The sequence below is a fragment of the Rattus rattus genome, chromosome 10, assembly GCF_011064425.1.
Source record: "Rattus rattus isolate New Zealand chromosome 10, Rrattus_CSIRO_v1, whole genome shotgun sequence".
NCBI classification, from domain to species: Eukaryota; Metazoa; Chordata; class Mammalia; order Rodentia; family Muridae; genus Rattus; species Rattus rattus.
The window spans coordinates 58915244-58937726 of NC_046163.1; the positions used below are offsets into that span (position 1 = coordinate 58915244).

General features: G+C 50.0%; 1 protein-coding gene across 1 annotated transcript in view; it reads left to right on the forward strand.

Moving 5' to 3' along the window:
* Positions 1-17880, forward strand: part of Parp1 (poly(ADP-ribose) polymerase 1) — a 31901-nt gene extending 14021 nt beyond the window's left edge. Inside the window, exons 7-23 of the mRNA XM_032914949.1 lie at positions 283-459; positions 2594-2741; positions 3931-4071; positions 4607-4846; positions 5058-5126; positions 5334-5466; positions 5978-6173; positions 8134-8262; positions 9734-9817; positions 10763-10885; positions 11319-11447; positions 14120-14218; positions 14929-15081; positions 15812-15939; positions 16487-16548; positions 17007-17121; positions 17371-17880. Coding sequence (XP_032770840.1) covers positions 283-459; positions 2594-2741; positions 3931-4071; positions 4607-4846; positions 5058-5126; positions 5334-5466; positions 5978-6173; positions 8134-8262; positions 9734-9817; positions 10763-10885; positions 11319-11447; positions 14120-14218; positions 14929-15081; positions 15812-15939; positions 16487-16548; positions 17007-17121; positions 17371-17452 — 2208 coding nt within the window. The 3' untranslated portion in view covers positions 17453-17880. The remainder of the gene's footprint in view (positions 1-282; positions 460-2593; positions 2742-3930; positions 4072-4606; positions 4847-5057; positions 5127-5333; positions 5467-5977; positions 6174-8133; positions 8263-9733; positions 9818-10762; positions 10886-11318; positions 11448-14119; positions 14219-14928; positions 15082-15811; positions 15940-16486; positions 16549-17006; positions 17122-17370) is intronic.
* The last annotated feature ends 4603 nt before the right edge of the window (positions 17881-22483 follow it).

Sequence of the window (22483 nt, forward strand, 5' to 3'; positions counted from 1 at the left end):
AGGTGCCTTTGCCTTGGATTGACATCACACTCTCCTGAGAACTGCTGTCCGCTGCCTGCCATATGTCCCAGGGCTGCTAAGCCCACCCGCACCTACTTAGGCCATTTCTATATTAGTGTTTGCTGCAGGAGCCCTTTACTTGGAGATAAGGACTCAAAAACGCAAAGCCTGGGCTGTGTTGCAAAGCCCAGGCAGCCTCTTTCTAGGGGACAGAGCCTGCTAGAGGTCTCTCCATCTGCTCTAGTCCTTTCCTGAGCCCCTGGTCTCTGCCATGCTTTTCAGATCCTGGACCGAGTCGCTGATGGCATGGCGTTTGGGGCCCTTCTGCCCTGTAAGGAGTGTTCAGGACAGCTGGTTTTTAAGAGCGACGCTTATTACTGTACTGGGGATGTCACTGCCTGGACCAAGTGCATGGTCAAGACACAGAATCCCAGCCGAAAGGAATGGGTAACTCCAAAGGTAAGGGTTGGGGAGCTTCCTGGAATCTGTCAGCCGGAAAGCATGACTCCCTCCACCTTCTGGACATGTCCACGCTCCATGCCACAAGATGACAGTCCGTGTTTCTCATCCTTTCTCATAATCAATACTAAGAGTTCGTTCTCTCTGTTCACTCCCTCTGCCTTGGCCTGAGTAGCCACTCTGTAGTCTGCCTGTTGTTGTTCTCTCGCCTTTTCATTTCAATGTGTCTGCTTCACTCTCTCACGTAGCATTGTGTGCCTTTTACTGCCTTTGGTGGGAACATTTGTAAGACGGCAGTGAACAGAATTAGCCATCAGATGCAGACTGTGCTTCTGTCCTTTGGAGTGGTGCTGCAAGATACTTTACAGTCTGGTGATGTTTGCTGTCCCCGTACACTGTGGAGTTTATGACTTTATTATTCCCCTAGGTGATTAGCTCAGACTAAAAGCTATGTGGTGTCCCCTAGAACCCTTAATGCCCTTCCTGTCTAAGTCTCTGCACCCCAGGGTCCCATAGGCTCCTGTGTATTACCAGATGCCTGTGCCCAGGCAGCTCTGCTGTTTTGGCTCTTGGCAGATCTGTCAGGGCCTGCACGTGTTCCTGAATTCCCCACCTCCTGGCCCTTGTGTGCTGTACTCGGTTCAGACAGGACTGCTTTCTTGAGGGCAGATGCCCTCTAACCTTCCTGTGCCACATGGCATTGGTGAGTGTGCGTCTGAGGTGTCTGGCACCTAACTTACCCTTCACTGAGTATGGGCACAGCTTCTGAGAAAGTCACTTTTCTGTTAGGTGCTCTGCAGCACAGGGACTGCTCTTCACCAGACACCGTCAAGTACCATCCTCCCAGGGCAAGGCCTACTGTAAGCCGCAGGATAATAATGATGATAATCAATGATTGTAATGATACTGAATAATTCACGGTGATTGCAAGCATGTGCTCCTCCCTAATGAGCAAGTGACTTAGCCTTTCCTTTGGGAAGAATCTGTTACTGGGTGTGTTTTGTTGCCTGGTTTTGGATCCTACACACCCTTCCCACTATAAATGCCTTGCCCCAGAGTAGTACACCCTGAGAGCTGACAGGCGACATTGACACAGCATCACCTGCAGTCTGCATTACATTAAGGCCGCGCTAGGTGGTGTGCAGCCTGTGGGTGTTGGTAAATGTAGAAAGAAATGTAGCCATCAGGAAAACATCATTTACAACATCTGTTGCCCCAATACTCTTGGTGTTCTCCTTGTCTTTCCTCATCCAGACTCTGGAAACTGCTGATGTTGTCATCAGCTCCAGGTTCTCTAGCTCTCCTTGTGGTTAGGTGGTCTAGAACACCTGTGCAGCCTCTCACGCCTGTGCAGCCTCTCACGCTAGCTTCCTTTTCTTGGGAATGTGTGCTCAGGGTTCCCCTGTGCCTGGATAGTTGATTGGATTTTGATGTTGGATAATAGTTTATTGTATCTCTATGTAGTCCTAGCTGTCTTAGAAGTCACTATAGACCAGGGTGGCCTCAGACCCGCAGAAATCTTCCTGCCTCTTCCTCCCAAGTGCTAGGATTAAAGGTCTGTCACCCACACCCTGTCAGCCCTGGCCTAAGTGTATGAGTCTTAAGGGGCTTTAAGCCATGCCGTAGCACCTAACAGCATGTGATAGATGCTCGAGAGAAGTGGCCTGAGGACAGGCGGGTCCCAGTGTACCTCCCAGGTCAGCGCTACTTCCCCCCGCTAAGTTGTCAGCTGGGTTTTTATTGTTTTGAAATATTACCCTTAGCTAGGGAGGGGCACATGGAGGGCTGAGGACAGCTTGTGGGAGACTCTTCCACTGTGTGGGCTCTGGGGCCAAACTCCATCAGACCCTTGACTTGGTGCTCACTGAGCCGCCTCACTGGCATTGTTTCCCTAAGGGTAAGGTTTCTCCCTTAGGTCACCCACAGTACCTGGATTCTCGTAGGTGTAGGGAATAAGGCCTGAGAAACACAACAAGAATGCGCGTCCTTCCTGGGAGCTTTAAGCCTTTCCTATTTAATTATAGGGATTTTTAAAAGATGATTTAATTTCACAGGGCAAATCCCACTTAATCTATTGTAAATTTATTTTAAGAAAACTCTGATGTCTTTAAAACTAAAACTTGACATTGTTTAGGAATTCCGAGAAATATCCTACCTCAAGAAATTAAAGATCAAAAAGCAGGACCGGCTGTTCCCTCCAGAGAGCAGCGCCCCAGCACCACCAGCACCTCCCGTCTCGATCACCTCTGCACCCACAGCTGTGAACTCCTCTGCACCAGCAGGTATGGCTCCAGGAAGGATTATGGACTGGGTTCAACCTATGAGTCATGCCAAGCAAGGACATAGCATAGTGAAGTGGATGTCCTGTGGTCTGTGTACCATGTGGCTAACATTCCTTAGAGTGTGTTCAGAATATACGACCGGTGTACCGTGAACCACATCCCCAGTCTCCAGGCCCCTTGTCCTCCCTGCACTACCGACCATCAAGAGCCTGGGGAGACCCTGGTCATGGATAGACATGACCGAGGCCACATAAGCAGTGAATCACTGTGCCTTGTTGGGAAGGAGAGTGCTACTTGCTCCTTCAGGTATGTGGACACTCCTAAAGGCTGTAGAGGCCATGCTGGTGTGGGCAGAGGACAAGGTTCTGCTTCTGGGCACTAGCCCAGCTGCACCTAGTCTGCCCCTAATGGTGAACTCGTTATCCCAAGTCCTCTCCGCTGCTTGAATCCTGGGGTCTGCAAACACATGTGGTCAGTTAGAGCCTGCTTTCTGCTCCCTCCTTGACAGACCCTTTCTCTGCTGTCTCCTTGCTTGCAGTTCACACCCAAATCAGTGATTTTGTTCTCTACAGAGACTTCAGTGAACGCAGGTGGTGTCCTCACTCTCCACCCCCTAGAAAGAGCAGTTAGATCTCCCAGTTGTGAGATCTGAAGCAGAGGCCATGGCCTGACTATAACTAGTGCTGTGTTTTACTCACAGAGGCCCATCCATCCATGCCAACCTGGCAGTCAGTGCTGGGTACTTGGTGCTTAGCTCAGTGTGGCCAGACTGATCAGACCTTTCAGCTTGGTCAGCTTGTGCTTTCTTACTCGGGAGTTGGGAGGAAGAGTATGGAAGGACGCAGAGCTCTCACCACCCACCTTCTTCCGAGCATTCTGGCCTCATCTCTAGATTCAGCCTTTCTAGTCTGCCCCTGAGCAGGCCCAGGGTAGCCAGCATGGATCACTCGTTTGTTCTCTGTGTAGCCTATGCCCTACCCCATTTTCTCTGTTGCACACTGTTCTGCCTTCTGTTTCCCTACTGCTCTGTCTTCTTCATAAGATTTTCCCAAAGAGAAGAGTAAAGGCCAGGGCTGGCCAGACTCTGGCTTCTCCTGAAGAGCCAGCTGTTTTGTCTTGCCTTCGCTCATCCTTTCCTGAGAGCGCAGTAGAATGGTCTTAGCCTGACGCTTCTGATCTCTTACCCCAGACAAACCCCTGTCTAACATGAAGATCCTGACTCTTGGTAAGCTCTCCCAGAACAAGGACGAAGCAAAGGCCATGATTGAGAAACTCGGAGGCAAGCTGACAGGATCTGCCAACAAGGCCTCCTTGTGTATCAGCACTAAGAGTAAGTTTGACGGGCGCGTGCCTCTCAGAGGTGGTGAGGGTTCTGTGGCACAGCTAGGGTCAGACTCTTGTCACTGTAGCTTGAAGGTAAAACTGGTATTTGTACTGTATTCCGTGTGTTCACACAGGCTCATGGTCCCAGTCACCATAAGCTTACACTGCTCAGTGTTCATGGATGACCCTGGGTTCCTTTGTAGGCAGGCGGAGGTTACCACTTTGTGGTCTGGTGATGGATTCCAGACCCACATTTATATTAAGACTGTTCTGCTAAGTGTTATGGTCTGGGCCTAAGAGTCCATTTCTGCTGAGTGCCTCCTGACACCACACTCAGGATTTAGAGACGGTGGCCACCCTTGGCTTTGTGGACCAGAGGGACAGCCAGTACCACTGGAGCGTGACTGCCGAGATGAGGTTCAGCGTACAGCTTGGGAGAGAAGTTGTTGGTCATGGGGTCGTTGGCCTTCTCAGACTGTAGGAAGGTGGCCGTTCAGCTTATCGATTGAGGTTTTCATTTCTCCCTGTCTGGTTGTAAACAGAGGAGGTGGAGAAGATGAGTAAGAAGATGGAGGAAGTGAAAGCAGCCAATGTTCGAGTCGTGTGTGAGGACTTCCTCCAGGATGTGTCTGCCTCAGCTAAGAGCCTCCAAGAGCTGCTCTCAGCCCATAGCTTGTCCTCCTGGGGGGCTGAGGTGAAGGTAGAGCCTGGTGAAGTGGTGGTCCCCAAGGGGAAGTCAGCTGCACCCTCCAAGAAGAGCAAGGGTGCTGTCAAGGAGGAAGGTGAGGCCCAGCTGCCCTACCTGTGACCTTGGTTCTGTGTCCCTAAGGTGCTGTGGCGAGCAGTGTCTTTAGTTCAGTGTTGAGCGGACACAAAGCAGCAGGCCCTATGGGGCAACAGGTGGTGTGCAGCTGCCATGACAGACGCCTCTGGAAACTGTTCTGCCTTTGCCTTAGTTGAGTCTTTGTGTTCATCTGTCCCTTCCCTCCGAAGGTGTCAACAAGTCTGAAAAGAGGATGAAACTAACTCTGAAGGGAGGAGCAGCCGTTGATCCTGACTCTGGTGAGTGATCAGAGCCTCCCATGCCCTGGGAGATTAGGAGATGTCTCTAGTCAGGGTAGCCAGAGGGGAGCAGGCCAGTCCTGGACGCATGAGGGTCAGTGGGTACCTCTGAAGGTGGTGTGACATGAAACTAGCTGGGGACACGAGGCCTCTGTGCACCCTCTCCCTTCAAGGGAGAGAACCATAGGAGCTTTGTCTCTGGGGCAGGTCTGGAACACTCTGCACATGTCCTGGAGAAAGGCGGGAAGGTGTTCAGTGCCACGCTTGGCCTGGTGGACATTGTGAAAGGGACTAACTCCTATTACAAACTGCAACTTCTGGAGTCCGACAAGGAGAGCAGGTGAGCCTGGGCCTCCACACTGAGTGTGTGCTGCCCACCTGGGGAAGTCAGGCCGCTGCAGGGCCTGGAGCAAGAGAAACGGTCACAAAAGCCCATAGCGTTTGAAGTTCCTCCATAAAAAATAGCCACTCCTGAGTGTCACTTATGCTGCCTTGCTTAACCATCACGGGTGTAGCTCCACTGATCCACTGGGCTATTCTGTTAGCCTTGAACTCGGAGGCCCACCTTCTTGTTACTTCCCAAGTGCTGTGATTAAAGGTGTGCGCTACCACACCTGACTTCAAATTTATCGTTTTATGCTATTCCACACTTGCTGATCACTAGAATGAAGGTTATAGTTTAAACATCCTCTCTCAGTTATAGATGCTTGCCTAGTGTGTTCGAGGCCCTGGGTTCCACCTGCAGCACCACTCAATCAACACATGAAGGAGAGAGCGTGCTTTTAATGCTGCCCCTTATGGAGGAGGGCCTAACAGAACAGAAGCTTACCCTGGTCTCTGTCCCTTTACAGGTATTGGATCTTCCGGTCCTGGGGCCGAGTGGGCACAGTTATCGGCAGTAACAAGCTTGAGCAGATGCCGTCCAAAGAGGATGCTGTTGAACACTTCATGAAGTTATACGAAGAGAAGACTGGAAATGCCTGGCACTCGAAAAACTTCACAAAGTATCCCAAGAAGTTCTACCCTCTGGAGATTGACTATGGCCAGGTAATCACAATAAGGTCTGTTCCTTTAACTCCACAGATATGTTTAAAGAAGAGTTAACAATACCAGGTGACGAATTCTTCCCCCCAAAGTGGAGGAAAACTGAACCAACTCATTCCATGAGGCCAGTGTTACCCAAGAACGTCAGAAGAATATGCTGAACACCATCTCTGTAACATAAAATCCTAACTAGTAAATCAGGCCGTGTATGAGGTTTGTACACCAAGCTCAAGTACAATACAAACAAGTTTGGGGTTGTTGACATTTCAGTGTGCTCTGAGAGTGAGGGGTGGACGTCACATGAGCATGTTGGGAGCCACAGAAAACATTTTGTAAAATGTATGCCATAGAGCATCGAATGTAAGGAAGGAGTGGGGGGAGCTCAGGCTGGGTTTGAACTCACATCCTCCTCAGCCTCCTGGGCACTAGGATTACAGGTGTGTGCAGTCGCAGTGTTGTCAGGTCCACTGGTAGTAGAGATTGGGGCACCAAGGAAAGGCGGTTTCTGAAGTTGCTTGTAGAAGATTGCATTGGAATCCATGTGTCACCACTGAACTGAAGTGAAGTAGGGTCAGGATGGTTGGTGTGCTCTGCCCCCGAGTAGACTGTGCCTATCCTGAAAGTCTCTGTGCTATGAGGCAGCATTCGGTTACCTCTTAGGTGATATTTGGACTTAGAGGCAGACAGGGTAGTACCCTCCTTGCCCGGGATTAGCCATAACTGTCCCAGCACATGTCTGTGTCTGGCTGTCTCACCTTCGGAGCCACTTCTCACCATAATACTGGAATCCTGCATTAATCCTGCAGTGCACGTGGTGCTCACCCATTTCTTCCTTCACGGCCAGGACCACGCCATACACTCTCCAAAGACACCACTCTCCACGGGGCCACAATGTGAGACAGAAGTAGTTTGGCATTTTAAAAGCAGAAATCATGAAGCTAATCTTAATAATTTAAACCACCCTGCACAGTTAAAGCATCATTTCTTCAGATTACATAGAATTCCATCTTGTGGTGGGCCAGAAATCACAGTTGATGAAAACAGCAAGTCCTTCCCCCTCGGTTAGACATTTAGATTCTCTTCAGGCACCCGTTGTGGTGATTCGGGTGAGCACACAGACCTGAGTGCCTCTCAGGTTCATTTCTGAGAGATGGAGTCACTGGGTCATAAGAAATATCTACTTACTATGGCTTCCTAAAGCATATAGATCCATTTGCCCTCCAGTGGGGCCATACCCACAGGACAGAAAAGCACCTCTAAAGCTCTGTACACAGAGTAGGTCTACTGGGAATGGTGGCAGCACTGGGCAGCACAGGTGACTGCAGCTGAACCCAAGGAGAATCCAGGCACAGCACCTGCCTCCTCAGACCTCAGGTATGAAACGAGGTGAGGCAATCACAAAGCAGTCGATCTTAACCAGATTCTTGGGAAGACAGGAGTACAATCTCACTGTCTCATAGGTGAAGAGTGCTGTGTGGAGGCAGAGCAGGGATGGCGGATGCTGGGATGTGCCATGTTTTTGTCGAGCTGGCTGGCAGAGCATGAGACCAAGCCTCAGGGTGGTTCTGTAGAGAACATGTAAGCGGGGTCCTGCAGCAGCCCCGGGCAAGCAGCTGCAGGCAAAGGGAAGACTTTGTCTAACAAGTTCCTGTGGTGACCTGAGCTTCATTTTCACTGCAGCCTTCCCTTCTAAAATGAGTATGGATGCGCACCGGGCAGCTTCTGCGGGGCACCAGCATACCAGAGACAGACAGGCAGGCAGGCAGACAGACATCGTCAGAACAGCTGGGATGTGAACCTGAAGCAGTCAGGAGGGCATGGGGGAATGCATGGGCCTGTGCCCTGTGGCCGCCATTGTCTGGAGAGTTTGACTTTTTTGGTGGCAGTATTCTATCCTGTGTCCTCATTAGCTGTACCTAACCCATGTTCCTTGTCCTCTTTCTGGTTCCCCACTTCCCTGAAGGACGAAGAGGCAGTAAAGAAGCTGGCGGTGAAGCCTGGCACTAAGTCGAAGCTGCCGAAGCCGGTGCAGGAGCTCGTCGGGATGATCTTCGACGTGGAGAGCATGAAGAAGGCCTTGGTGGAGTACGAGGTGGGTATTGAGGCCATGCTCTCTGCTCGTTTTTTTGCACTGAGCCAGGCGAGTTCAACTGTGTTACTTTCCCTTTCTAAAACTCAAGTGGCCACAAATGTCCACCCAGCTCAGCGCCCGCTTGCCCCGTAACCCTGTGGTGGGACGTGTGGTGGACTGTAGAGGACTATCCTGGGCCCCGGGCCCCTATTGCCTGTTGCCATTTTGATTTCTGTATTAGGAAGGTCTGGTTCTTTGCGACGCTGACAGACCAGCTAGCTGATGCCAATGGAAGTCCCAACCTCCACTCACTTGTAGACAAAGAAAACTGGGCTGGAGAGACTGCTCAGTAGATAAGAGTCCTAGCTCTGTAACGTCAGCTCCAAGAGAATCCCTCTTTTGGCTTCCACAGGCATTGGTACCCAAGTGATACAGGCATACAAGTAGCAAAGAAGTCATAGACATAAAATAATAAAAAAATTAAACTGTAAAGAAAATTTCTGTGACCACTACTGTCTTGATCCATGCTCCAGTCAATCAGCCAAACTCCAGTCAGCTCTCTTAAACCCTGGGGCTGGGTGCAGCTGTGTTAAGAGGCCTTGCTCATCTCACACACGTGGGGTGAGATGATGCCAGTTGGAACCACGTTGCTCCTAAGTGGGCCTACATGGCATGGACAACAGGCTGTCAAGAATAGGCTTTCTCACTTCACCTGTAGTCTTCCTAGCAAGGAGGGGACCTGTGTACTTGGCTGGCCACACAGCCTCCTATTCTCTGGCCACAAGTCCATAAGCTACAGGCTGCTCTGCAAATCAGGCAGCTCTGGTGGATGTGCCCAGTGCCGCAGTCTTAGGGCAGTAATGTACGGGCACACAGGTGCGTCTCCTCAGGCACTGAGAGACGGTGCAGGCCGGCTCACTTACAGGAGGGAGTAGATGTCACTTGAGAACAGTTGGTCCAGTTTACAAGTGTGGATCTGTCCGCTCTTCATCACTAACACAATGATCTCTGCCTTCACAGCCCAGTACCCTGATTAACAGTGGATCCTGCAGTAGTGTGGTTAGTCACAGTGGTGTTAAGTGTGCATAGCCTTTAGGGTGGCCGATTTGAAAGGCTCACGTGTATTTTTGAAAAATAACATTCATCAGAACTTTGAGGCTCTTGTTTCTGAACTGGATGGCAGCAAAGGTCATAAGAACACACACACACACACACACACACACACACACACACACACACACACACACACCGTTCCTTGCCCTAGAGTACAGTGGGAGGTTTAGTCCATCAGCTCGGTCCTGTGGGATTGTAGGAGTTATGTTGGGTCTTCCTTCAGAAGTGCTGAGCTGTATGCATTGGGCTTGTGTTACACAGCATACAGGGTGGGGTAGGAGGGTGACACCTTCTGTGCAAGCGGGCCACCGCTCTCCTGTGAGGGAACAGTGGTGTGTCACCACAATGCAGAATGCATTTAGGTTCCCTGTCTCCTCAGATTGACCTTCAGAAGATGCCCTTGGGGAAACTGAGCAGAAGGCAGATCCAGGCCGCCTACTCTATCCTCAGTGAGGTCCAGCAGGTAAGCAAGTACCTCCAGTCCTCCAGCCATCGGCTTCTCTTCTAGTAAGAAACAGTAGCAACATCTACTGTGTGGGAAGAGTGACAGACATTACTAAACTGTACTTTATGAGGATTTGGACTTTTTTCAGTTCAGTAAATATTATGGTCCAGTTCATTGCTCAAAGACTGTTAACAAAATTCACGTAGTCATGATTTTAGTTATCGGATAGTTAATAAACTCCTTAGAAATTGAAATATGGGAGAGAATTTTGTCTAGTCCAGCCCTATGTCACACTTCATCCTCAAGAGACCAGAAGGCTCTGTTTGTACTTGAAGGTGGGGTGTAGCATCTTTGAGAAGAAAACAAAGCACCCAGCAAAGTAGACTTCCTGGGCCTCGTGAGCTGTAGAACCTGGGTGCCTCTGAGCAGTGAGCTTGTGTCCCTGCTTCCACACTTGGGCCTCCCATCTCAGTCTGTCTGGCTCATGGCCCCTGGGTAGCAGGAGCAGACTGTATCTGCCACTGTAGCGGGTGGATGCTCCCCAACGCTGTGGACAGTTTTCTGTTTGTTTGTTTGTTTGTTTGTTTGAGACAGGGTCTCTCTATGTAGCCCACACTGGCCTAGAACTGTGAGACCTGGCTGGCCTCCAGTTCACAGATCCACCTGCCTTGAGTGCTGGGATTACAGGTGTGTGCCAACATGCCCAGCTGAACAGTTTTCAAACAAAAATTCACAGGAATTTTCCACAGTAGCCGTGAGCCCCCATGTAGCCTTGCAGTAGCACTTTGTATGAAGTAGGTAACAGCATATAGTTCTCTGTGTAAATAAGCTGCAGTTACAGGACCATTACCCTGGGGGCCCCAGTGCCACTACTCCATTGAGAAGGTATGCTAATGACCCTGCTTGTGTTGACAGCAGCTGCTTTAGTCCTGTGTTCCTTCTGTCTGTCCCCTTCCCTTTTAGGCAGTGTCCCAAGGCAGCAGTGAATCTCAGATCCTGGATCTCTCCAATCGCTTCTACACCCTCATCCCCCATGACTTTGGAATGAAGAAGCCCCCACTTCTGAACAACACAGACAGTGTACAGGTAATAAATAGGCTGTGGGGCTGGGGCCGGGGCTGGGTCTTACTGGGACTGCCCTCCTCTCTGTGTTCTCTAAGAGTCGGATCTCCCCTTTCTTTCCTTTGCTTTACCAAGTCAGTTTAGGAAATTGTCATTCACGAAGACCATTTCTCTGTCCCACGTAAAGGTCCCCATGAGTCCCTGACCTAGGCCAGTTTGTGGCATCCGTCTGACATCTTCCCCTCCCTTCCCCAGGCATCAGCCTTATTAGCATGCAGAGAAATGCCTGAGTGCCCACTGTGAGTGAGGAGCGATGGGTGGCAGGGTCTGGCCAGCACAGGCTCTTCCCCTTAAGGGGAGATAGCGGGTGTCATCTTCTTTCTGCATGTACTCCTGTCAGGGCTTGTTTGTCTCCTTCCCTATGGACTTAGCTCCCAGCTCTGTACTCTGTCCCCAGGCCAAGGTGGAGATGCTGGACAACCTCCTGGACATCGAGGTTGCCTATAGTCTTCTCAGGGGTGGGTCTGATGACAGCAGTAAGGACCCCATCGATGTCAACTATGAGAAGCTCAAAACTGACATTAAGGTGAGAGGCCTGCCCTTCCCATGTAGCATTCAGTAGCTCACCCCAGAGCAGCGGCCCCAACCTACGTGTGCAGGTGGGCCGTCCTCACAGCTCCTCAGGTGTGTGGCTAAGCCTTGAGGCTGCATTCTCACATATCCAGGTGCTGCTGCTGGGCTTTGAGACCCCCTGGAAAGTCTGAGCTAGCTAGAGCCTCAGGTCGGGGTGGAGACTGGGTTTTAGAAAGTTCCTTTTCTTCTATTTCGGGCCCAAGCAGTCACTTGAACTGGGCTGTGTTGAAGGCTCAGGTGGGCGGGAATTGCCCTGTCTGAAGTGTGTGTGCCACTGTCCCAGCCAGAGCCTGAATCTGGCGTGCCCATTGTCTTGGGTCTCTATTGCTGCCACGCAGACTGCAAACTGGAGAGGAAAGGGTTTGTTTGGCTTATACTTCAGGATCGTAATCCATCCCTGTGGGAACTCAAACAGGGCAGGATCCTGGAGGCGGGAGCTGATGCAGAGATCATGGAAGGGTGCAGCTTACCCACTTGCTTCCTTCCATGATTTGCTCAGCCTGCTTTTCTAGAACCGTGGACCACCAACCCAGGGATGGCGCCACCCACAATGGGCAAGGCCTTCCCCATGAATCACTGAGAAAGCGCCTTACAGCTGGATCTCATGGAGGCAATTCCTCAATTGAGGCTCCTTTCTCTGTAATGACTCTAGCTTATGTCAAGTTGACACACAAGGTCAGCAGTACACCCATCCTCTGACCCTGTTTCTGCCAGGCAGCATGGACTCACTGCAGTCCAAGTATTACTGGTGGTTGAAGTCTGGGCCAGATGTTTCCAGATTCTTGGCCTCTTAATCAAAGGATTGAAATAAAGGTTTGCAAAAGTAGTGTGGGCTGGGTGATGCTCTATTTTAATCACAGTCTTGATTGTGTCTACCCTGGTCCCGTGCATATCCTTCCATGTGCATGTGATTTCAGTCATTAGAGATGCCGCGTTTCCCATAGGCATGAAATAGTGAGGAGAGGATTTATTCTAGTTAGAGTTACTTACTACTGAAACACCAAACCAAAGGAACTTAGGAAAGAGAAGATGCATCCACATCTCAGTTGTCACTGAAGGAACTCAGCAGGAACCTGGAAGCAGGAGACGATGCAGAGGCCATGGAGGCAGGCTGCTAACTGGCTTGCTCCTGATGGGTCTCTTGGCCTATTTTCTTATAGAACCCAGGACCACTAGCTCACGGGCGGCCCTACCCAAAGTGGACTGGGCCCTCCCATCTAAATCACTAATTAAGAAAATGCCTACAGGCTTGTCTACAGCCCAGTCTTATCAAGGCAGTCTGTCATGTGAGGTTCCCTCCCGTGACTCTGGCTTAGGTAAAGTTGGCATAAAACCAGCCAGCACAGTAGTCTCTGCAGAAGTCCACTAAAAGGACAGTTTGCCTTATTACCCAAGACCAACTGAGGCTTGAGCAGCCTTCCTACTCAAACCCAGACATAAGTGGGATATAACTGAATAGAATCTATCTAAATTTTTTTTATTTAGATTTATTTATTTTAGTTATATGAATACACTGTTGCTATCTTCAGTCACACCAGAAGAGGGCATCAGATACCATTATAGATGGTTGTGTGCCACCACTGGTTGCTGGGAATTGAACCTAGGACCTCTGGAAGAGCATCTCTCTAGCCCCTTTGGTTCTTAGCTTACTCCATTGTTTGGAAGTTGGTGTCCCACAGCAGATAGAGGGGTACAGGTTTTAGGAGCTTTGAATGGAGAGGAATGTGTACAGAATGAACAAGTGGGTCTCACATTAGAAAATGGTGGCCCAAAAAAAAAAAAAAAAAAAAAGGGGGTTGGGGATTTAGCTCAGTGGTAGGGCGCTTGCCTAGGAAGCGCAAGGCCCTGGGTTCGGTCCCCAGCTCCGGAAAAAAAAAAAGAACCAAAAAAAAAAGAAAATGGTGGCCCATATAGCCCAAACCAAGTGGACTTCCAGGTGGCTAAACTGTTCCCTAAGCTTGCCATCCTCACCACTAGAATGTGATGCCAATGCACCTTCTTAATGGGAAAGCGAAGATTCGTGGTGAAGAAGCTCCTGCTTTTAACTCTTACAAAGCTTGTAGTTGAGAGCACAGATAATCAGAATTCTTAGGTTTTCCAAACTTACAGCAAGAAAATGTACAGAACATCTATAGTCTCCCGCGCATGACTACGATGACATCACTGGTTAGTTGGGCATGCACTGAACCAGTTGTGGTACACATAGACAAGAGACTGTCCCCAGAACCCTGAGGTGGAGTTGGGGATAGTTGGTGGTTAGGCATGTGAAAGGCCCCTTGGTCCATCCCTAGGACTGGGATAGGGAAAAGAAAATTGTATGGTGTCACCTTGTGACATCCTGGTCTCCTCGACTCCTGGTCAGAATAGTTCCCTTGTTCCACCTCAGTAATGGTGAACCTCTGTTTCCAGCTTAACTCATAGTCTAGCATGAGGCAAGAACTTTGAGCTTCTCCTCTAGCAGTCTGAATGGATAAGTAAATATTCAGGCTCATGGGGCCCTGGCCTTGGCCTACAGGGTCAGTCCTGGGGCAGTATGAACTGCCCCTGGCGACTTCTAGGTTAGTATGTCAGTATTCTTCCTCTCTGGGTGTCTCCCTGCCCTAATTCCAGATGTCTGTTCTCCAGGTGGTTGACAGAGATTCTGAAGAGGCTGAGGTCATCAGGAAGTATGTGAAGAACACTCACGCAACCACGCACAATGCCTATGACCTGGAAGTGATAGACGTAAGACTCCTCTTCCCCTTTTCCGTCCTGCCAGGTCTCCCTAGCCACTTCTTTCCTGGCTCAGAAAGTGTTTTGCTTTGTTTTTGAGACAGGATCTCTATGTACTCCTGGCTGTTTTGAAGCTCGCTGTTTACAGCAGGCGAGCCTGGCAAGGAGAGCTGCCTTCTCTGCCTCCTGAGTGCTTGGGATTAAAGGCTTGTGCCACAGCTGCCCAGCTGTACTATTAGTAAGCAGAGGTGACATGTTTGTTGAGCAGGAAAGTAAGTGGTGGTGTACAGTTGGCCTTGGCTTTTTCTGGGTATTGAAAGTGCCCCAGATTTGTCAGAAAATATGATTACCAGAAAGAAGTTCATGATAAAGTTCCCCGGGCCAGATGTGATACACATCTCTAATCCCAGCACTCGGGAGGCTTAACAGACCAAGGCTACATACTTAGTTCCAGGTTAGCACGGTCTACATAGTGAGAACAGTCTCGGAGAAAAGGTTCCTTAGGTGTGTACCCCGATGTCTGTAATGGCTCGTCCCTGTTAAATGGAGCCTTGGAACACTTGCATTGGGTCATCCCATCCCCATCTGTGATGATGTGGCAGAGCTAAACCGTCCTAGCTCTTGTGACAGTGGTCAGTACTGGACACTCCCGAGTCCACTTATCCCTTCAGGGAACCTGAGTAACAATATCTCTGTCCCCCTTTTGCCAACTTTCTGCCCAGATCTTTAAGATAGAGCGAGAGGGAGAGAGCCAACGCTACAAGCCCTTCAGGCAGCTTCACAACCGGAGACTGCTGTGGCACGGGTCCAGGACCACCAACTTCGCAGGCATCCTGTCACAGGGTCTGCGGATAGCCCCACCTGAAGCACCTGTGGTAAGTGGCTGCCCTCTATGGGAAGACAGAAGTACTTACTTGTTCCTGCAGTGATCTCCCCCTGAGAGTCCAGCCTGCAGCAGGCCCTGTCAGAAGAGAACAGGCTTTGGACCCAGACATGCCTCTGCCTTTCCTCAGCTGGCAGCATCCATGAGCTCTCAGATTTCCACCATTAAAAAAAAAAAAAATAGGGGGTTGGGGATTTAGCTCAGTGGTAGAGTGCTTGCCTAGCAAGTGCAAGGCCCTGGGTTCTGTCCCCAGCTCCGGAAAAAAAGAAAAAAAAAAAAAAGGACGACAAGGGATAGATGATGTCCCCTGCTGGGTTACAGAAGGGACTGAACAGGCCCTCTGAGATGCCATCCCAGCCCCTCACTCACTGTAGAGAGTAAAGAAAAGGAAGGGGCTTGGTGACTATAGCTCTCGTGCTAGGTACTGGTGTGTGGCTGGATGGTGACATCAGTGCTTGCTGGATGTATATGTGTGCCTGGCTTAGTGTGAGTAGTGATTATTAACTCACTCACATTAGCCTTATGAGACTTCCTGGTAAAGAGAAAGTGGCATCCTCGGCTGTTGCATGACTTCACACAGCCCGCCTGTAAGCACTGGCCTTTGATGAAAGAGAGCTATCCCTTCCTCTTGGGAGGTGCTGGTGTGGAGCTTAGCTGGGCAGCCGCTCGTGTGGGGATTCACCACTGGAAGGTTTACCGCTGTCCCTCTTCCAACTCTCCAGACAGGCTACATGTTTGGGAAAGGAATCTACTTTGCTGATATGGTGTCCAAAAGTGCGAACTACTGCCACACGTCTCAGGGAGACCCGATTGGCTTAATACTGTTGGGAGAAGTTGCCCTTGGAAACATGTGAGTGTCCGGACTCTGAGCAGGGTGGGTAGAGTGGACTAGAAGGAGAGTCGAGTCTTTTTGGCTTGTAAGTGCAGTAGACAGCACCTCGGGATCAAGGGAGATTCAGAGAAGCTATGAAACCAAAGGCAGAAATGCAGAGGCCGAGACCTGGCAGCACAGTCCTTCTGCGGAACAGGGAGGCAGGGAAATCATTGTTCAAAGAGAAGATCCGTTTCCTCCATCCTCTGGCAACCTCCATCTGGTGAGCTGTGACCAGAAGAACGAGATGGTGAAGCAGGCCATAGGGTAGACTAGACGGGAACCACCAAGCAGCTGGCCACAACTCCAGATGTGCCCGCCCTTCTTTGGAAATAACCCCCCAGCAGTGGCGGCAGTTCCAGACTCCCTACTTGAGAAGAGTCAGGAGCTGGGGAGGGAGGTGCCAGGGTAAGGGTGGACAGGATTCTGTAAGCGCTTAGTTTCCATGCCAGTAAAGATGCTGAGGGAGTGTTGGTTGGGAGCCCAGTGACCAGAGGCTCTTCTGAGACTGTCCTCTTTTGAATAGGTACGAACTCAAGCATGCTTCTCACATCAGCAAGTTACCCAAGGGCAAGCACAGTGTCAAAGGTACTGTCCCCAGCCTGACATAGCAGGTTCGGGTGGGGGCGCCTTTCCTCCAGCACTGCACTCTCACTGCAGGAGGTTCATTTAGAAACAACTGCCTCAGTCCTTGTGTCATAATGCCATGGGAGTTCTGTGGGGTACCATGAACTAAGCAGGGCACAGGTCACCTCAGATTTTGAGCAGTGATATAAGGGCCCAGAGGACCTCTGGTGCACCTGGAATTATGGGTAGCATATGATGGTCAATGCCTAGGGTATAACCTCAGCTGGACCACTATAACTTTACTGGTTTAGAGTGTTGCCTTGGAACCTTTCTTTACAGTGTCTGTGCTTGCATCTAAAGGATGTTTAAAGTGAACACACACATCCTGTATCAAATAGATGTTGTATACCTAGGACATTTCCACACCTCCTGTTCCACACCCCCTGTTATACCTAACACTTGACCCTTCCACCTTACAGGTTTGGGCAAAACCGCCCCTGACCCTTCGGCCAGCATCACCCTGGATGGTGTAGAGGTTCCGCTGGGAACAGGGATCCCATCTGGTGTTAATGACACCTGCCTGCTGTATAACGAGTATCCTTTCATGGCCGGGCTGTGCGTGGAGCTGTGCGTGTGCTCTTACTGCCCAGGGCAGCTTCTATGGGGACAGTGGCAACTTGCCCTTGGGTGGTCTCCTGTGTGGACTTGAGGTCTGACTCCCTGCTGCACGGGTAAACCTGTCTCTCTGGGCACCAACCTTCCCCACCCTTGGGAGATTGAGTGTTGGGTAGGAGGAGGTCTTGGGGTCTCAACTGTTGGCTCCTTGACAGCCGCCCTCCCCAGGTACATTGTCTACGACATTGCTCAGGTGAATCTGAAATACCTACTGAAACTGAAGTTCAATTTCAAGACCTCCCTGTGGTAGAGCGAAGGCGGGCTGTGCCAGCACCCAGGGCCTAGGGGATAATTCCCCTAGTGCCTCTGCACCAAACACCACAACACCTCAGCCATGCTGCCGCCTCAGGGTGGCACCCTCACCGAATCTCCTTAGGAAGGGCTTTACACAGATAGGTTGCGCTGGAGTGGGACGGCTGCTTGTGGTTTGTCCAACCAGGCGCAGCCATGATAGACAGCTGGCAGTAGAGGGAAAGTTGGGGAGAGGTTTTTGTTGTTTGCCTAGACTAGTCCTGAGGGAAGAAACCGCCACGTCACAGTCACAATGTCTGCCTTACTGGCTTCCCCAGGGAAGGAAAATGTGCTTCCTCCCTTCTTTCAAGGGTTCATCTTTGGTTTGATTTTGGCAAAATGTTAAGCATTTATTTTGAGCTAAAAATAAAAACTAATTTCATACTATATAGATTTTCTTTTTTATCTTGTATGTCCCCTTCTTAGCCTTCTTGGCTTTTTTTGTTTTGCTGGTTTTTTCAGTGATAGCGTGGGGTAACCAAAAAAGGGCTCCTGAAGCACTTAGCTGGGGAACTGAGCCTGTAGTGTGGTCGGTTCGAAGTCGCGCTTGGGATTCTTGATTCATCCCTGAGCAATTTGTCTTCCACATTGAACCGTCTGTAATCAGTATAGCCACCCAAAGGGCTATGGTTCTCAATTAAAATGCAAATGGCTATCTATTCCTGTGTTGTGTGCCTCATCTCCTCTGGGCCCCTATAGCACTGAACCCCAAAAGTATATCTCCCTTCAGATTTCCAATATTTGGCAAGGCAGTAGGACTAACCATGCCAGTGGGTTTCAGCCTTCCCCATGCTGCACCCCTTAATGTAGTTAGTCGTGTTGTGATGACCCCGACTGTAGAATTGGTTTTGTTGCTACTGTTCATAACTGTAATTTTGCTGCTGTTATGAAATCATAATGTAGATATCTATAGTCTTCCAATGGTCTTAGACAGCTCTTGTAAAAGGGTTGCTCAACCCCCAAAGGGTTGTGACCCCAGTTGAGAACCTCTGCACTGTCCTGTCCTAAAACCACAAAACTACAGGCCACCCAGAGCTAGCTGGGATTTGGAAACTGCTTGACAGCTACACTCAGCTCTGAGGTCAGGGCCCCTTGTGACCTCTGTAGAAGTGTGTAGGGCTGACAGATCCAAGATCAACCCCCACCATCCCCTAACTCAAGGACTTAAATGCTTGGAGTTGTTTTGGTGGTTTTGATTTTTGGTGGGAGGAACAAAAAGCAGGATTCAATTAAGACAGGAAAGAAGAAAACTTAAATTTTCTACTTCATTTGTGGCCTGGCGTTCTGCTCTGTAGAATCAGGTCTGTAGCTGCAGTTAGGCCGAGGGACAAAAGTGAGTGTGAGGTTTCTGATGAGAAGTGTGAATGTCTCGGCACGTGACAACGGTCAAGCTCGTGCCCCTCTTCGGTGCTGACCGTCTCCAGCCCTTCACAGGTCACGGTCAGTAGCTCATGAGCTCCCGGTTGCCTTTCTGCCAGCAGAGAAGAGCAAGTACCTCACGGGGTTTGGTGAACAGCGTAGTCTTAGTTTGGAGATGCTGCTTAATGGGCTCCCTATAATCAAACTGACTCCTATTTCTTGACTATTTCATTCTAAGAAGAGGGTTCTTGCAATGTTCACTTGCTACAGCTCCCCATGTTTAAGAAATTCAAGTCTTAGAGGGCAGTGGTGGCTCATTGCGTTAATCCCAGCATTCAGGAGGCAGAGGCAGATGGATCTCTGAGTACTAAGACAGCCAGAAAGGAAGAAGCTGCAAAAAGAAGCCTTGGTTGGGTGAGGACCTCTGGTCCCCCCTAAGAAAAGCAGCTTCTCTGTTAGGGTTTCTAGTGTACTGAAGAAGCACGTGACCATGGCTGCTCTTGGCAAAGGAAAAGCGTTTTTTCTTTCCAGACAGGGTTTCTCTGTATAGTCCCGTCTCTCCTAGAACTCACTCTGTAGACCAGGCTGGCCTGGATCAGAGACTGGCTGTCTCCTGAGTTCTGGGGTCAAAGGTGTGTGCCACCAAAACCAAGTAGAAAACGTTTAATTGGGGCTGGTTTGCAGTTCGGAGGTGTAATCCATTGTTACCATGGAAGGAACGCAGGCACCCAGGATGCTGGAGGGTAGCTGTGAGTTTTATGTTGTTCTTTTTTTTTTTTTTTTTTTCGGAGCTGGGGACCGAACCCAGGGCCTTGCGCTTCCTAGGCAGGCGCCCTACCACTGAGCTAAATCCCCAACCCAGCTGTGAGTTTTATATCTGGATCCAAAGTAAGGGGCAGTGATCTACTGGGCCTGGCTTGAGCTTTTGAAACCTCAAGCCCACCCCTCAGTACACACTTCCTCCAAGGCCACCTCCTAATAGTGCCATTCCCTGTGAACAAGGCCATTTTCATTCAAACCACAGCAACCACAAATGAGATCGATATACGATTAAAAACTAGTGCCTAGGCCCATGCTGCCATGTTCACAGAATCAACAACAATCTTACCCCAAAATCCAGGGTCTGAGTGCTGTGCTATGCCCATCTGGTGAGCTGCCCCGCTGCCTGCATCTGGACAAGCAGCCCTCGGACAGTGTCTGTCCAGCCCATCCTTAGCCGTTCAGACTGCACTGTTGCAGTGCAGCACGTCCATGCCGTGTTCACAGAGGTCCTGAGAGGCACGTGAGTTCCTGCAGTGTGCTGGCGTCAGGATTCTGTTTGACCCTCTTAGAGAGGCGAAGACAACTGCAACAGACACCCCCAGCACGCTTCAAAACTGCTGCAGAGCGACCTGCCTGGAACTTGGCCTCGGTGTAAACATCATGGTCTGGCTTTTAGGAATGAGTTTAGGACAGCAGAGATCCAGGGGTGGCACGGGCCCTGATGTAGACATAGCATACACTAATGATAACATTATTACATATTATTACATTACTGTAATCCTAGCACTTGGAAGTTTTGAGGCCAGCCTGGCTACGTGAAATGGTCTCAATTTTTCTTTCTAATTAAAAAAAGAAAAAGGGCAGCTAGTCATTCCGCTCCTGTTGGGTGATTTCCTAGCCTTGAAAAGGGGCGTCTCTATTAGAGCCTGCACATCCGCACTGAGCATTAGCAGGTAGCTGCTGGTACCTGAGATTCCGCCACTGCGGGCAGAGGCAGCAGGCTTTTTCAAAGCCGACCTGGACTACACTATGAGACACTTGTCTGGTGACAAGCTGATTTGGAGCTGGGGCGATGTTTCTGGAAAAGTGCTTAGTGCATAAAAATGTGCACCTAAGTCAGGATCCTAACATTCACGTACGCCAGGCAGGGCTGAGAGTACCTCTAACTCCAGCACTGGGGGCTGAGAACAGCGGGGGCTGGGGGAGGACTAGGCTTCTCGAAGGCCTCCATCTGAAAGCACAAGCTGGGAATGGGAAGTGGGACACCCAACGTTGACATGTGGATCCTGCCACATAGTGATGACACCACACAATGTTTATAAGATATTGGAGAAAAGGTAAGAGGATACGGTGGTGAATATGTAGGGAATGTTGCAGTGGGATCCATTACTTTCTGCAACAAATGTGCCAATACCCCAAAAGGTAATTTTATTGGGCTGGGGGCATAGCTCAGCGATAAACACTTGACAAGTGCAAGAATTCTATTACCAGCACCAGCTAAAAGGAGTGAGGTCCGGGGGACAGGGCCAAAAAGATGGCTCAGTGTTTGACGCACTTCACTTGCTCCTGCAGAGGATCTAGGTTTGGTTTTCTTGCAGTGGCTCCCGACCACTCACAGCTCTAGTTCCAGGGGATCTGCCATCCTTTCCTGGCCTCTGCAGGCTAGCAGGCAGGCAAAAATACTCAGTCATATAAAAGGAAAGGGGGAAAGTTTCAAAGTCAAGTGTGAACTGGGCTGTGAACAATGGCGAGAGGACCAGCTAAGGCTTTGTGTCCAAGGTAAGGCTGGGGCAGCCACACAGGGCCACTGGCTGCGGCTCTAAATCAAAGAACAAGCTATGAGCGACTGTTAGATAAATGTTTAAATCTTCACTCAGGTACACTTCTCTCTGAGAGCAGAAATGAGAGATGGGGCTCTGGGCTCTGTCTTAGGGTTTTACTACTGTGAACAGACACCGTGACCAAGGCAACTCTTATAAGAACATTTAATTGGGGCTGGCTTACAGGTTCAGAGGCTCAGTCTATTATCATCAAGGTGGGAACATCTAGGCAGGCATGGTGCTGCAAGAGCTGAGAGTTCTGCATCTTGATCTAAAGGCTGCTGATGGATACTGACTTCCAGGCAGCTAGGAGTAGGGTGTTAGAGCCCACGCCCACAGTGACACATCTACTCCAACAGGGCCACTCCCTGTTAAGCCATCCCTGGGTTGTGCATAGTGCCACTCCCTGGGTTAAGCATATACAAACCTATCACAGGGTCCATAGAAGGCCTTCAACTCCACAGGTCATCTGAGCCAGAGTCCCCAACAGCGTGTGACACTCTTCTAAATCAGCCAATCTGAGATCCAGAGAATATAAGAAACTAGAAAACACAACTCTGCATTTCCAATCTCTATTAGCCTGGCTCCCTTCAAGTCTTTAACTGCTGTCCTGTCCTCCCCTTGACCGCGAGGCCACAGGCCTCTGGCTCCTTCCCTGGGAAGCTCAGCCCCACTTTCAGGCAGGCTCTCAAGCGCTTAGAATAGCCAGCTGCTGTCTCAGCAGATGGCCAGGCTAATTTTAGTCATGTGCCATTACTCACCCAGGGACCAGGCTAGGCTTTCTAGATTTGAATAAGCCAGCGTGCTACTTTGGGTTACAGCCAGTAACAAAGTTTTGAGTTGTGACTTCTGTGTGTGCCTAGCATTTGTTGGGGATCTCAGAAACACTATTTTAAAGGATTTTGTTTCTCCAAATTAAAGGCCCAAGCTGTGACGCCAGCAGATGATCAAAACTGCTGGAGTGGACACGTGACCATTGGTGCCACCTTACTGGTGTCATCGATGTCCTAGGGATACCTATTGTTCTTTGCCTTCCTGGTTAAAATGGA